General features: G+C 46.0%; 1 protein-coding gene across 1 annotated transcript in view; it reads right to left on the bottom strand.

Annotated features, from left to right (window-relative positions):
• cdh15 (cadherin 15, type 1, M-cadherin (myotubule)) overlaps positions 1-10886 on the bottom strand; it is a gene marked incomplete at both ends in the record, with an annotated part of 50725 nt that extends 39839 nt beyond the window's left edge. Inside the window, 1 exon segment of the mRNA XM_084308177.1 lies at positions 10833-10886. Within this exon segment, the coding sequence (XP_084164303.1) occupies positions 10833-10886 (54 nt within the window).
• Positions 10887-15779: the final 4893 nt, after the last annotated feature.

The following is a 15779-nucleotide window of genomic DNA, read 5'->3' as shown; positions in this document are numbered from 1 at the left end:
ACAGAGGAGAGGCCTTTCGCTTTTGCTAAGTGAAGTGCCTCTGTGACCGCAATGAGGGCTGTCTCTGTGGAGTGACCAGTCCTGAAGCCTGACTGATTAGGGTCTAGGAGGTCATTCTGTAAGAGATAAGTAGTAAGTTGGTTGGATACAGCACGTTCAAGTGTTTTAGAAAGGAAGGAGAGAAGAGAGACAGGACGGTAGTTGCCTATGACAGTAGGGTTCAGGGTTGGTTTTTTTATGAGCGGCGTGACTCTGGCTTGTTTTAGGGAGGTGGGGACCACCCCCGAGTTGAGTGAGGAGTTGATGGTTGCAGTTAGGAATGGGAGGATGTCTGGTGCTATGGTCTGGAGGAGTGGGGAGGGTAGCTGGTCCAGCTGGCAAGTAGTCGGACGGTTTGACGTTACCAGTGTCAGGGTCTCTGCTTCTGTAATGGGAGAGAAAGATGACAGAGTGAAGGATGAGGTTCTCGATTCAGCATTTGGAATGGGTGGGGGTTGGGAGAAGGAGCTGCGGATGTTCTCCACTTTTTCCTCAAAGAAGATCGCAAAGTCTTCGGCAGAGAAAGATGAGGGAGGGGGGGGTGGGGGGGGAGTGAGGAGGGAGGACATGGTAGCATGCAGTTTGCGAAGATTCTTGGCAGAGGCCTCGATCCTATGGTGGAAGAAAGAAGCTTTGGCATTAGTGATGGTTTTGGAGAATGTTAACAAGAGGTTGTGATATGTGTCGATGTCAGCAGTGAGGCGTGACTTTCTATACTTCCTTTCAGCTGCTCTCAGGACCTGTCTTTGTTCTCTCACTGGATCTGTCAGCCATGGACTGGGTGGGGAACGGCGGGCAGGTTTCTCAACGAGGGGACAGAGCTTGTCGAAGGAGGTTGCAAGGGCTGAAAGGAGGGTGGAGGTTGCCATCTCTGTGGAGAGAGCAGAGAAGGTGTCACTCAAAGGTAGAGCGTAAAAAACTTAAAACCAGATTCTCAAACATAAACATAAAAACGGACAACACGCTCATCACAGACAAGCTGGATGTAGCCAATTACTTAAAAATTTTCTTCACAAACATAGCCACAACACTGGTAAACAAACTACCCTCCCACTCAGGGCTTTATGGGGTAGAACACATAGTAGCTTACTACAAAAACCTAGGGGTCCGAAAGGACGACTTCAAGCTGGAAATGGTAACAACAGATGAGGTACTCAATAAACTGAGCGCCCTCCAACCTAACAAGGCCACTGGCCATGACAACATCCCCTCCAAATTCCTCAGAGACTCAGCAGCCGCCATCACACCAATCATCACACACATAATAAACCTCTCCATAAAACAGGGACACGTCCCCAAGGACTTCAAAATTGCGAGGGTGACCCCTCTGCACAAAAAGGGCAGCAAATTAGACCCAGGCAACTACCGCCCTGTTTCTATTCTCACCTCCATCTCGAAAGTCATGGAAAAAATAGTCTACGAACAGGTCGAAAAGTACCTAGCGGAAAAAAATCTAATCTACGAATTCCAATCTGGCTTCAGAACATCCCACTCCACTGACACATGCCTTCTCTATTTGAATGACCACATCAAACAAGAGGTGGACGCAGGCAAATACTGCGGCATGGTCATGCTGGACCTACAAAAGGCCTTTGACACGGTCAATCACTCCATTCTGATTGACAAGCTAAAAGCAATTGGTTTTGATAGTCTATCAGTGAGCTGGATGCAATCCTACCTTGAGGGGAGGGAACAGATGGTGGAGGTAAACGGTACCCTATCCCCCCCCCTCACAGTGAGCTGTGGTGTTCCACAAGGAAGCATACTAGGACCGCTACTGTTCCTAATTTATGCAAATGACATGTCGTCAGCTTGTGACTGCAACTTGTTCCTGTTTGCGGACGACTCAGCCCTGCTGGTCTCTGACAAGAACAAGTTACAGGTTGAAAAAACCCTCAGCTCGGAACTAGGCAGAATCTGCATATGGCTCGCTGATAACAAACTATCATTACACATGGGCAAAACAGAGTCCATTCTCTTCGGTTCAAATAACAAACTCAGCAAGACCGACGGCTTCTCAGTTACAGTGGGTGACAATATTGTCACAAGGAAAGATGAAATTACCTACCTGGGTTCCATCCTAGAGGCTAATCTCTCCTGTGACAAAATGGCATCCAATGTAATAAAAAAAGTCAACCAACGAACTCGATTCTTGTACCGGATCTCCTCTCTGGTAAACAAGAACACCCTGAAGACTCTGGCAGGAGCACTCATTCAGGGGTACTACGACTATGCTTGCACCTCATGGTACCAAAGCACCTCAAAGGCGCTAAAAACAAAATTACAAACATCTCAAAACAAACTGGTCAGACTACTGCTTGACCTTACTCCTAGAACCCACCTCACCCCTGCCCACTTTGACAACCTAGGATGGCTTAGAGTAGACGACAGAGTACAACAACTTGCAATGGGCCTGGTCTACAAGATACACTACACGACCAAGGTACCCATGTACATGTCAAAATACTTCCCAAAGGTCAGTGAATACCACGATCACAACACCAGAGGGAGCTCCACAAATCATGTTAAACCCAGATTCGGCTCAAATAAGGGACTAAACACGTTTCGCAATTATGCCACATCAATGTGGAACGCCCTACCCAAAGCTGTAAAGGAATGTGGATCACTACCCACTTTCAAAACCTCTCTCAAGGGACACCTACGGGAGACTGCAATTCAACACTGGCCCCTGTAAATATCCTAACCCAACCCCCTCCAATGTACAGTCATTTACCTAGTATGGTTTTGTCAATAGTTCAATGTACAATTGTGTTTGTTTGTACAGTGTCTCCTCCCCCCCCCCCCTCAATGTACAGTGTTACTTGTTTATACAGTGTGCCCCCCGCCCCCCCCCCCCCCCCCAACCACCTCCAATGTAAATTACCCAGTATGGTTGTCAATATCCCAATGTACCCAACCCCCCCCACCCAACCTCCTCCAATGTACAGTTTCTACGTCAAATGTATATACTCCCTTTTCTTGACTCCTTCTGTATCACAAACAGTACTGTATTTGCAAATCTGGTATGTCATAAATGTATAGATGTAGCAGTACTGACTATCTGTATGTCATGTATGTCATATATGTCTATATGAATTGAAAATGGGGGACCCTGATGGAAACAAGACAAACGTCTTTCTCAGGTCTGCATCCCCTTAACAATTGTATGTATTGAGCCGTACTGTATTGTACCCATTCTGCAATCTGTTAAATAAAGTTTTCATTCATTCATTCATTCATTCATACAGTAGGTACAGTAGTGATACAGTAGGTAGAACACCGGACAAGCGTGATATTACTCTTCTACCGTGACTTGTTTACAAGATTCAGTAATAAGACATCAAATGATTACGTTTTTGATGATATAGTTCTGATATATATCATTATATATTTGTCTTTTTTCCCTTTTAGTATATGTGTTTTGAACTGTTTGAACGACATTGCAAATTAGGGTAAAACGCTCAATGTTCATTTCGAGAATAAATAATGGTTTAACCCTTTTCACTGCGACAATACAGAAGGTTAACCCTTTCACTGCCACACGACAAAGGGTTAACCCTTTCACAACCACACTACAGAAGGTTAACCCTTTCACTACCACATCACAGAAGGTTAACCCTTTCACTACCACACTACAGAAGGTTAACCCTTTCACTACCACACTCCAGAAGGTTAACCCTGTCGCTACCGCACTACCAAAGGGTTAACCCTTTCACTGCGACAATACAGAAGGTTAACCTTTTCACTGCCACACGACAAAGGGTTAACCCTTTCACAACCACACTACAGAAGGTTAACCCTTTCACTACCACACCACAGAATGTTAACCCTTTCACTACCACACTACAGAAGGTTAACCCTTTCACTACCACACTACAGACGGTTGGGTCTACTGTCTACCCTTTGTCGTGTGGTAGTGAAAGGGTCTACTGTTTGAAATGTAGTGAAAGGGTTAAATAAATCAATCAACACATAATAGCGACTGTTGTTTTGCACAGAGCAACTGTTGTCTCTTCACCACAGCCATGTACAAAACAAGGGCTGCTAAGTTACAGGCAGCAGCCATGTCGGCAGACAGAGAACTACATGAACCAGCCGTGAAAGGCCTCTATACTCTGAACGAGACGCTGTCAACAACACTGTCAACACTGTTTCCCCCACAACCTTATTCTGAGTATGTATCAAAACACACAACGCGTATTCAGATCTTTGAGTCACATTTTGCGCCAGCCGTTGATCGGCCTGTAAACGGGAATATGAATGGAATCGTTCTTCATGCAACTCACACACACACACACAGCTTCATCTAAATATTATCGTCTCGCTCAGAATCGGTAATAATCACGAGTATGGCGTGAATGTAATGTTCGAAAAAAATAACGGTTCTGACAAATTTGATGGAAAAACTTGAATTGATATAACCGACAAAATTAGCTTTTGTTTAATCACAGCCAGGCCTTCCATTGGTTTGAACTTGGGATCACATGGAAACAAAGAAAAACTAAAAACGTGTCTAACAGAGTTGATTGTGATTCCATTTGCCAAGGTAACTAATAACCAATAGAAGAGCGTTTACTTTGTTCTATGGATTCTCATTGGCTGGTGGGCGTTTCCTTGTGAGCTACTACGCCAAGTGTTATGTCAGAGTGGCATCATTACGCAAGGAATACACACCCGTGGTAGGTTCACGTACACCCATAATTGAGAACATGCTATTCATAAATGTTTAACTCTCCCTACTAGTTCGAATAATTAATGTAGGCATGTTGAAATTAAACTATAGAATGTAGCGACCATATGGTACATGTTTTAAAATATAAATTTAGTTAGATTGTGTCGAAAAATGCTAGCTAATCACTAGCTAACATAGTATGCCAATTTTCCTAATCCTTCTGTAGTATCAAAGACTCTAGTCACCCAAACAACTGCCTCTAGCGCTACCGGAGTCTCATGGCCAGTACAGAGAGACTCAGAGAGCTGCTATCCCCAGGCCATCAGGATGCTCAATGACAATAACAACCCATCATCTCATTCTACACTCACCTTACCACTCACTTTATTCACTTTAGACACTTTAACACACTTTATATTATTAAAGAGATTTGCACCACATGCATACCTCATTTGCACCTTACACCAAGTTTTTGTACCTCTGCATACTACTCTGCATAGTGTGATGTGTGCCGGGTGCCATTGAGCCTGCGTAGCCCAGGCATGCAGTGGTGGTCAAATGCGGTTAAACGCTGTTTAGGCTACGTCACTGAGGCAGAAGTGCGCGCAATGATGTGCACGCGCGCACACAAAAATGACTCGTCGCGCCGTATACCCCGGCCGGCACTTATCACCTAGACTTTGCATAATAATAGGATACCGACAACCAAAATACAAGCCCTGTAGGTGGGGGGTTGCTTGATCTCCCGACTGGAAGGATGAGACAAGTTGTGCTTCAGTCTGAAGGAAACTGTCCTTCAGTAAACTAACTCTAAGTTACATTGTTAATTTAGTTTGTATTTACTTTTCTAGTTTAAGTTAATTCAATTAAAGAAATTGTAACTACAATTACATTTAAAACATTGTTATGCATAATAATCATCTGTTCTGTGCGCAACCGAGGGAACATGTATGCGCGTGCGCGTGCGGGAGCGCGCGTGCACGTGGCGTTTGGCCTTGGCCCATATTACGACTGCACCACTGGCGTAGCCCAAGGTTGGGTGCTACCAGTGGTGGTGAAGGAGGCAATTCCCACCCTACAGTACAAGCGCTTTGAGTGTCTAGAAAAACAGAAAAGCGCTATATAAATGCAATTAATTATTATTATTATTATTATTATAATTATAATTATAATTATAATTATAATTATAATTATTATTATAATTATAATTATAATAATAATTATTATTATTATTATTATTATTATTATTATTATTATTATTATTATTATTATTATTATTATTATTATTATTATTATTATTATTATTATTATTATTATTATTATTATTATTATTATTATTATTATTATTATTATTATTATTATTATTATTATTATTATTATTATTATTATTATTATTATTATTATTATTATTATTATTATTATTATTATTATTATTATTATTATTATTATTATTATTATTATTATTATTATTATTATTATTATTATTATTATTATTATTATTATTATTACCTCACTGTTACTCATTTTACTCTGTATTATATATTGTATATATATGTATATTGACTTTACCTACTTTTTCCTTCTTAATTATAATTTTTTTTACATACTTTCTTTTTACTGTATGCAGCACACTCTCAGGGGCTCATACGGAAACAAGCATTTCATTATAACGTATTCTGCATTTTGTTCGGACAAATAATAAACAAACTTGAAACATGAAACTATAGTGAGCGGTGTTTGGGTATATATGCTGAGCCAACTACCTGATGACCGGCGACCAGGATCTTTGTTTTGTCTATTACCCAGAATAAATCACCCAAGACTGAGAAGCAAGTGTCTGTCCTTAATAAAACATAAAAAAAAAGTGCGGCCAAGGTAGCGCAGCGGACTAAGGGTCTGTCTACCACCGCAGAGACAGTGGGATCGAATCCAGCTGTGGTGCTTCCGGGTTGGTCGACCGTCCATACTGACACATTTGGCAGTGTTAGCGGGTGGGAAACCCGGCGAGGGTGGGTCCTGGTCATTGTAAAACAGCGACTCCTACAGTTCGGTCGGGGCGCCTGCACAGCGAGGGAAGGATCTGGGAGAGGTAGTGTGACCCTTCCACACGTTACACTCTCTCAGTGAGAGTCCGCGCTGCCAGGTGAAAAGAAGTGGTGGGCTGGCTACACATGTGTCGGAGGAAGCATGTGATAGTCTCCGCCCTCCCGGACCGACGGTAGGGGGTAGAGTGCGCAACGACCAGGTAGGGGATTGGGAATTGGGAATTGGGAATTGGGAATTGGGAATTGGCGTAACGACTAACATTGGGATGGGAGAAAAAAAACGGGAAAATGGAGGGGGGAAAAGATAATAAAAGAAAATGATAAAATGATAAAATGATAACATAAAAGAAAACACAACGCAAATAAAGGTTGGTTAGACTTGCAGAGCAGAGCCACTGTCCTCAAAGGGTCTTGTGCAGGTACTGTAAACCCAGCAGTAGTTTTCTCAGCAGCTATAGCTCAGCGTTGCGACACTCTCAAATCTCTCTGGTATTTGAACGTGGAATTCAGCCACACACAAAATAGATCTCCGATCTCTGGAGCCTTGCGGCACGTTTGTCGGTCCTCCGGACCCCGCTGCTTAAACACCGGAGCAGCTCACGGCGACCCATGGACTCGTTCCAAACAGCACAGACTACACCTCTCATCACCGTGTTGTTGTTGTGAAACAGGGCTGTGCTGCTCCAGTCACCTTCAGTTCCATCAGTCCTCCAGGACGTGGGGTTCCTCCACATTTCAGAACTTTTGGGCAGCTGGGTGGCGCAGCGGACTAAGCGCTCATCACCAACGCAAGAGACACCGGTATCGATTAATCCGTCTGTCAGCGTTGCCTCCGGCTTGGGCCCGGCCGTCATACTGACACAATTGGCAGAGTCAGCGGGAGGGAAGCCGGTGGGGTGGTAATCTGGTCGTTGTAAAACAGCGACACCTAAAGGTCGGTCAGGGCGCCTGCACAGCGAGGGAGGGAGATGGTGAAGGTAGTGTGACCTAGACCCTAGACCGACCAGTGAGCAACAAAGAAAAAAGTGGATAAAAAAAAACAATATTGAAGAACTTTTGATACGAGAAGGTTGTCATGTCCAACCTATTGTTTATCCAACCTAGTAATTACTGAGAAGGAAGGATCTGCCGTTAGCCACTGAGCACAACCCTGGTTATAAAATGGCTTGTATAATAAACGGCTGCTTATTCAAGCTGATTGATAATTAGATAAATATCTTTGTCAGACAGTGACGTTCTCTGTCATCGCCGTCACACACTGAGTCGATCAGCAACTGGACCGTCGGCCCGTCCAACTCAACCTGTAGAGGTTAACCCTTTACTACCACACTACAGACGGTTAACCCTTTATACTATCACACTACAGACGGTTAACCTGCCGGTCGTGTGGCAGTGAAAGGGTTAACCTTCTGTATTGTCGCCGTGAAAGGGTTAACCGTTGTGAAAGGGTTCATGCACGAAAGACGGAATACAAGAAGAAGAAGAAACAAGTCGTTTGACTTTTGACAATCAATCACACACGAGTACCTCGATGCTTTTACTTTGAATAGAACCACGAGGAGGGGAGTACATTTAATTTGTCCTATTAAAGGATGTGGGTACTTCCACTGACGACCAGCTGCCCGCCCCGACGTCACGATGACATACCTCTCCTTGTAACGCAGACACGTATCTGACACATGGCTCAGGCAGCGCCGCGACTAACGGGCTTTCACACCGCGTGTTTTCAACCATCCATCACTCCAGAGGGGTGGAAAAAAAAGCAACTCATGTACGTTAAGTGATTCTCAAAACCAAGAGATTTGCCGCAGAGGATGAAACTCCGTGGGCGGGGGTGTGCGGCTGGGTGGCGCAGCGGACGTTGCGCTCGTCACCAACGCAAGGGACACCGGGTTCGACTCCGGCTGTCGGCGTTGCTTCCGGCTTGGGCCGGCCGTCATACTGACTCAATTGGCAGAGTTAGCGGGAGGGAAGACGGTGGGTGGTAATCTGGACGTTGTGGACAGCGACCCCTACAGGTCGGTTGGGGGACGCCTGCGCAGCTGAGATAGGAAAATGGCGGGGGTAGTGTGAGCCTCCCATGCGTTACACCTCGCCAATGAGAGTCCGTGCTGGCAGGTGAAAAGATGTGACAGGCTGCCTCCTCGTGTACCGGAGGAGGGGACACGTGATGCAAGGCTTCTATCCTCCCTACGACCGACCTGTGGGGGGCATATGCGAGCAACGTTCAAGACAGGGGAGGGGAGAATTGGAAACAGCGAAATTGGGATGGGAGGAAAAATTGAAAAAGAGGAGAAAAAGGGGATAAAAAAAAAAAAAAAACTCCGTGGGCGAAAAAGCGTTTGACTGAAGTCTGCGTACACAAAGGGACACTCCGCGCCGCACGGGAAGCGTTGACCTCCACCTCCGCGGTCGACGACGCGTCGTGGTAGAAATATAAATAAACCCCCAGTCTTGATATTGTGGATAAATCTTGGCTAATGGGGAGTCTACCATTAGTGGCGATCAACACCAGAGGTCTTTAGCCCAGATCCACCAGAGGGCAGATCTCTCACCCCCCACCCCCAGGCCTGGGCTCCATTACCTCTCTAAACACAGACGGGAACGGAGGGCAGTGCGGGACCCTGTTTGGGCGATCCGTCTGTTTACGTTGCCATCCATTCTGGGTCTCGTGATGGCGTCGCTGATGACAAGGGGGCGACTAACGGTGTGTTTACGGCTGATTGGTGCCTGATAGAGACCCCCCCCCACCCCCACCCCCCCACCCAGCCCCTCTAAACACATCTGTGCTCTGAGACGTTCTTCATCATATTACCCATCAGCTAAGCTCACCCCCCCCCCCCCCCCCCCGCGGGGCCAGACAGGTTATTATTTCCCCCCATTGATGGAAATCAGTTCACGTTTGGTTCAACAGATGACAGAGGAATAAACACAAGCTTTGAGGAAGTAAAGGTCAAATCCTGAGTCGAGAGATGCCACTTTGTGGAAAGAGAGGGAAAACCTCTCCTCTAAAATACCGAGGAGGATGATGATGATGATGATGATAATAAATATAGGAATCCAAAACACAAGCACAATCAAAAGTTAACTATTCACTTTTGTTATAGTTACAGTAACTATATTGATGTGTGTTTGTGTGTTGGGGTAATCAGAGGTGGTGGCGGGGGGGGGGGGGGGGGGGGGTCTTTGAAGAATGAAGTAGCCTATATCTTGGTTCTGAAACAATTCCAGAATGTATTTTTAGTCCTTTAGCCATGCCAGTCTGTGAGCTCAGCTGTCCCGACTGAGACTGTGCCACACAGATAGACTCCACAGAGCATTAACGGCCCACTCCCCACTGCATTGTGACGACTCCATCGCGGCACTAATTAACAACACGGTCTCTCCAGGTCCACACAGGTGGACAAAAACTTAGGCCGTACAGCAATAAACACAATCAATGCTCATTATGGTCTATATATATTATATACAGGGGTGTAAAAAGTACCCAGAAATTATACTTAAGTGAAAGTATGTGTACCGTGTCTCAAAATCGTACTCAAGTAAAAGTCAGAGTATCTGGCTAAAAACGCACTTGAGTAAAAGTAAAAAAAAGTTTCTACTTTTAAATGTACTAAAAAGTAAAAGTAAAAACTTTTTTCCTGACCGTCTATTCTTCTGATAGCAGGTGTTTAATCAAAGATCCCCGCTTTCTGGTCTTGCACAAGGACCAATCAGCACGGGTGTGGGCGGGTTCATTTTCCATCGATGGGGGATTTGATTGGCTGTTTTTAAATAAAGTGCGGCCGCAGGATTAATAACTTTAACGTTAGTTCGTTTGGCCAGAGAAACAAATAGACTAATTAAAATAGTTGGACCTGCGAGATTTGTACTTTGTAGGTCTGCATTTTAAATGTAAGGAGAAAAAGAAAAAAAAAATCTCTGAAATGTAATGGAGTAAAAGTACAAAGTATACAAACCTAATAATAATACTCGAGTAAAGTACAAATCCTCCAAAACAGTACTTAAGTATTGTAACAAAGTACAATTCCTCAAGTACTTTACACCCCTGATTATATATATATAGTTTTTCTTACCTGGCAAAGCAGAGGCCCCAGCACACACAGCACCTCCAGCACCCAGGCTGCCATTCTCCCTGCCCGCCCGCCGGCCTCGGTCCTCTGGTACGGGGGGGGTGTGACGACCGCAGTAACACCCAAGGTGGGGGGCACACACACGGGCAAGTCCACCGAGAAGGTCTGGGCTCCTGAGTGGTAGTGCTGGGTAGGGTGGGCAAAAAACTTAAACCCTCTCTCTCTCTCGGTCTCTCTCGGTCTCTCTCGGTCTCTCTCTCTCTCTCTCTCTCTCTCTCTCTCTCTCTCTCTCTCTCTCCTTCCCAATCCTTCCTCTGTCTCTCTCTCTCTCTCGCTCTCTCTCTCTATCTTTCTTTCTATCTCTTTCTTTCTCTCTCTCTCTCTCTCCCCTTCCCAATCCTTCCTCTGTCTGTCTCCCTCTCTTTCTCTCTCTCCCTCCCTCTCTCTCCGTCCGTCCGTCCGTGTATCACTGCCCCTGGCCGCCTAGCTGGATATGTCTCCGAGACTTGGGGGTAAGGGTTAGAATTTCAGCCCTCCCATGTACCCCAAGCACATGTGCTGTCACTCACAGTCCAATGCACGGGGTGGGAGCGGGAGAGAGGGAGAGAGGGAGAGGGAGAGAGGGAGAGAGGGCTGGAGTTGAGGAGAGAAGCAGGGCAGCTGGTGCTGGTATAGAGAGGCAGTGTGTGGGAGGACCCCCTCACGATGCAGCCAGAGCAGCGCTGCGAGTATCGAGTAACAGGCCAATACCAGGCGGGATTATTGGGAGAATTAATGGACGAAATTCCCCAAAGCTAAACTCCAAGAGACACGTGCGACATGTCAGAAATCTGAGCAAAGTAACCAGGTTTTCTGGGGGTTTTTCTGGGGTTATCTCTCTAATGGGGGAAAAACATTATATTTTAATACTTTAATATATCCAGTGACCCCAAACGAACGGTCTAAATCTAAACTGTTCGGGCATAAGTAATCACAGTCGAGAATGCAGCTGTGACCGCGTCCCCGACCGCCAAGAACCTTGGTGTTGTCCTCGACGACCAGTTGAACTTCTCTGCTCACATCGCAGCGACAACCAGAACCTGTAGATTCCTCCTGAGCAACGTCAGAAGGATCCGCCCCTTCCTGACAAAAGAAGCCACCCAACTCCTCGTCCAATCAACAGTCATCTCCCGCCTCGACTACTGCAACGCACTGCTTGCTGGCCTCCCGGCCACCGCCACCAAGCCTCTTCAACTCATTCAGAACGCAGCGGCTCGCCTGATCTCAAACCTACCGAAGTCGGCCCATGTCACCCCACTTCTTAGGGACCTGCACTGGCTCCTCCCTACGACCGGCCAGTGGGGGGCATATGCGAGCAACGATCAGGACAGGGGAGGGAGAATTGGCACGAGAGGAAATTGGGATGGGAGAAAAATCACAGAAAAAAGGAGGAGAAAAAGTGGATGGGAGACTATCGCATGCTTCCTCCGACACATGTGTAGCCAGCCCACCGCTTCTTTTCACCTGGCAGCGCGGACTCTCACTGGGGGAGTGTAACGTGTGGAAGGGTCACACTACCTCCCCCAGATCCTTCCCTCGCTGTGCAGGTGCCCCGACCGAACTGTAGGAGTCGCTGTTTACAACGACCAGGACCCACCCTCACCGGCTTTCCCACCCGCTAACACTGCCAATTGTGTCAGTATGGACGGTCGACCAAGCCGGAGGTACCGCTGACAGCCGGATTCGATCCCACTGTCTCTGTGGTGGTAGACACATTATATCCAACATGGATATATAGCTTATTTTTTGCACTTATTGCAGCATTGGATAAACAAAATAAAAATAAAGCTTATCAGTGGTGCGCCACAAAATAACCATGTAAACTAAAAAAAAAGATGTGCAGAATAGTTACATTCAGTCATAAATAATAAAATAAAAGATAAAATTGGCTTAGTGCAGAATAATTCTAGACTATAGTTTCCGATTCCGATCTTCTATAGAAAATCACGCCATCGGATCGGGTCATCCCTAGTCGTAACTAGGGATGTCCGATATTATCGGCCTACCGATATTATCGGCCGATATCGGCATTAAAATGTGATATCGAAAAATATCGGTATCGGTTTTCAATTATTTAATTTTTTTTACATTTCTATAACCTTTATTTACCCAGGCAAGCAAGTAAGAACAAATTCTGATTTTATTTATTGTCAAAAGGATGCATAATGTTGTGTTAATTCCACAACAAGAGATATGTAATGTTAATTACCTGAAATTATTCCGTTTTTTGGTGTGGGGGGGGGGGGGGGGGGACCCTGCATATATCGGTATCGGTTGATATCGGTATTGGAAATTAAGAGTTGGACAATATCGGTATATCGGTATCGGTGAAAAAGCCAATATCGAGCATCCCTAGTCGTAACGGTTGGTTGAACCAGGCTGTTGCCCAGATGAGTCAGAGTTGTACGGGGGGCTGCGTTATGGAACCCCCTCCCACAGTGCTGCCCGTGTCATGACCCCACAAATACAGAACATTCACTCAGCAGCACCCTTTGATCCCCTGCTATTTTGGACACCCTGTCAAAACGGGATGAAGATCTATGGCCTTTTTTGTGTTATGTCAAGGCAGTCGTGTCGCCTTCAGTCGGTTTAAATGTTACCACCACCGACGGCATCCTGAGCACTTTAGCAACCGTCTCTGTTACGACGGCAAGACGACTTCACTTGATTTGACGTTGATTTTGTTGTTCACCTTTGTGTTCAATTGTGTACATATGCCATAGGGCTGTCCCCGACTAAGGATTTGGATGGTCGACTATGATTGGCCAAAATGTGCCGTTAGTCGACTATTGGTAAAAAAAAAAAAAAAAGTATAATATTTTTAAATATATATATTTTTTTATATATATATTTTTGTATCATTCCATTTGGGCTGTGGGGGGTGCTTAATGTCTGAAGGAGTCGACTGAAGGCTTCTTGTCCTCTGCAAAAGCATGCAATTGGTCCACTGATGGATATATCTTGATTTGTCTAGTCTAGTGTGTTCATTAGATGGGTGAAATCCTCTTTCAGTGCCTCTGTGCCTGTTTTCGTAGGCAGTTAGCTTCTGGTATGCGTGCCATTAGCGTTAGCCACACTTCTAGGCCTCTTTTCTTTTGGAAAGAATGATAAAAAAGAATTATGTAACGGATGGTATCGTGAAGCGCAGTCAAGAAGGGCTGGGGAGAGTAGCGGTGCTATGGGTTAAACTCACTCTCATCCTCAAAAGACAGATAGACACGTTACGAAGCAGTGAATTCACCTCTTGGTATAGCGGTCTGTGCTGTTGCACGCGGCGTGGAAGACCCGGGTTCGAAACGCCCTCGGGGCATCGAAGTTTGAGGTGACGTTGTCACAACCGTTACACATATTTGCAATTATTTAAAGTGCACATTAATCAATGTACAAATCTGAGTTCAGAGTTCAGCCTCTGTATGGCCTAGGAAGAGTAAAGGTTACAAAAGTCACAGTATTCACTGGTGAGTCTCTGGGTAGTGTAGAGGTCTAAGCACTAGAGTGGCTGGGTAGTGTAGAGGTCTAAGCACTAGAGTGGCTGGGTAGTGTAGAGGTCTAAGCACTGGGAGCGGCTGGGTAGTGTAGACTCTATACCCTCCCCAGACTGACAGTAGGGCAGCATGTGGTAGTCTACACCCTCCCCAGACCGACAGTAGGGCAGCATGTGGTAGTCTACACCCTCCCCAGACCGACAGTAGGGCAGCATGTGGTAGTCTACACCCTCCCCAGACCGACAGTAGGGCAGCATGTGGTAGTTCTACACCCTCCCCAGACCGACAGTAGGGCAGCATGTGGTAGTCTACACCCTCCCCAGACCGACAGTAGGGCAGCATGTGGTAGTCTACACCCTCCCCAGACCGACAGTAGGGCAGCATGTGGTAGTCTACACCCTCCCCAGACCGACAGTAGGACAGCATGTGGTAGTCTACACCCTCCCCAGACTGACAGTAGGGCAGCATGTGGTAGTCTACACCCTCCCCAGACTGACAGTAGGGCAGCATGTGGTAGTCTACACCCTCCCCAGACTGACAGTAGGGCAGCATGTGGTAGTCTACACCCTCCCCAGACAGACAGTAGGGCAGCATGTGGTAGTCTACACCCTCCCCAGACCATCAGTAGGGCAGCATGTGGTTGTCTACACCCTCCCCAGACCGACAGTAGGGCAGCATGTGGTAGTCTACACTTTCCCCAGACTGACAGTAGGGCAGCATGTGATAGTCTACACCCTCCCCCGACCGACAGTAGGGCAGCATGTGGTAGTCTACACCCTCCCCAGACCGACAGTAGGGCAGCATGTGGTTGTCTACACCCTCCCCAGACCCACAGTAGGGCAGCATGTGGTAGTCTACACCCTCCCCAGACCGACAGTAGGGCAGCATGTGGTAGTCTACACCCTCCCCAGACTGACAGTAGGACAGCGCAATGACAAGGAAGGGAATTGGAAAAAAGGTAAAAAGCAAACAATAAATAAAACCACAGTATTATTCTTAGTGTACTGGTGTTTTCCTCTAGTAGCACACCATGTATCGCGCTGCGTCGCGAAGCGGCCGACCCGGGTTCGATTCCCGGACCCGGCGTCCTTTGCCGAATGTCTCCCCCCCCCCGCTCTGTCTCTCGTTCTTCCTCTCTCTCTCTCTACCGGACTGCCCGGTAGTACAAACAAATACAAATCTAAATTTAATTTTTTATTAAAAAATAAAGCACATGTACATTACAGTGAAATGTTTGATCTGAGATCTGAGAGGTCAATCAAGGCAGCAGCATCATAGCAGTGGAAGCTTCTGAATGTCAACAACTTCATGGGACGACCAGTGAGATGTTGATTGATTGATTGATTGATTGAAAACTTTATTAACAGATTGCAGAATGGGTACAATACAGTACAGCTCAATACACACAATTGTTAAGGGGATGCAG

Source organism: Notolepis coatsorum (assembly GCF_963971535.1).
Source record: "Notolepis coatsorum genome assembly, chromosome: 2".
NCBI lineage: Eukaryota > Metazoa > Chordata > Actinopteri > Aulopiformes > Paralepididae > Notolepis > Notolepis coatsorum.
The sequence above is the reverse complement of the archived record's forward strand: the minus strand, read 5'-3'. Positions and strand labels throughout refer to the sequence as shown.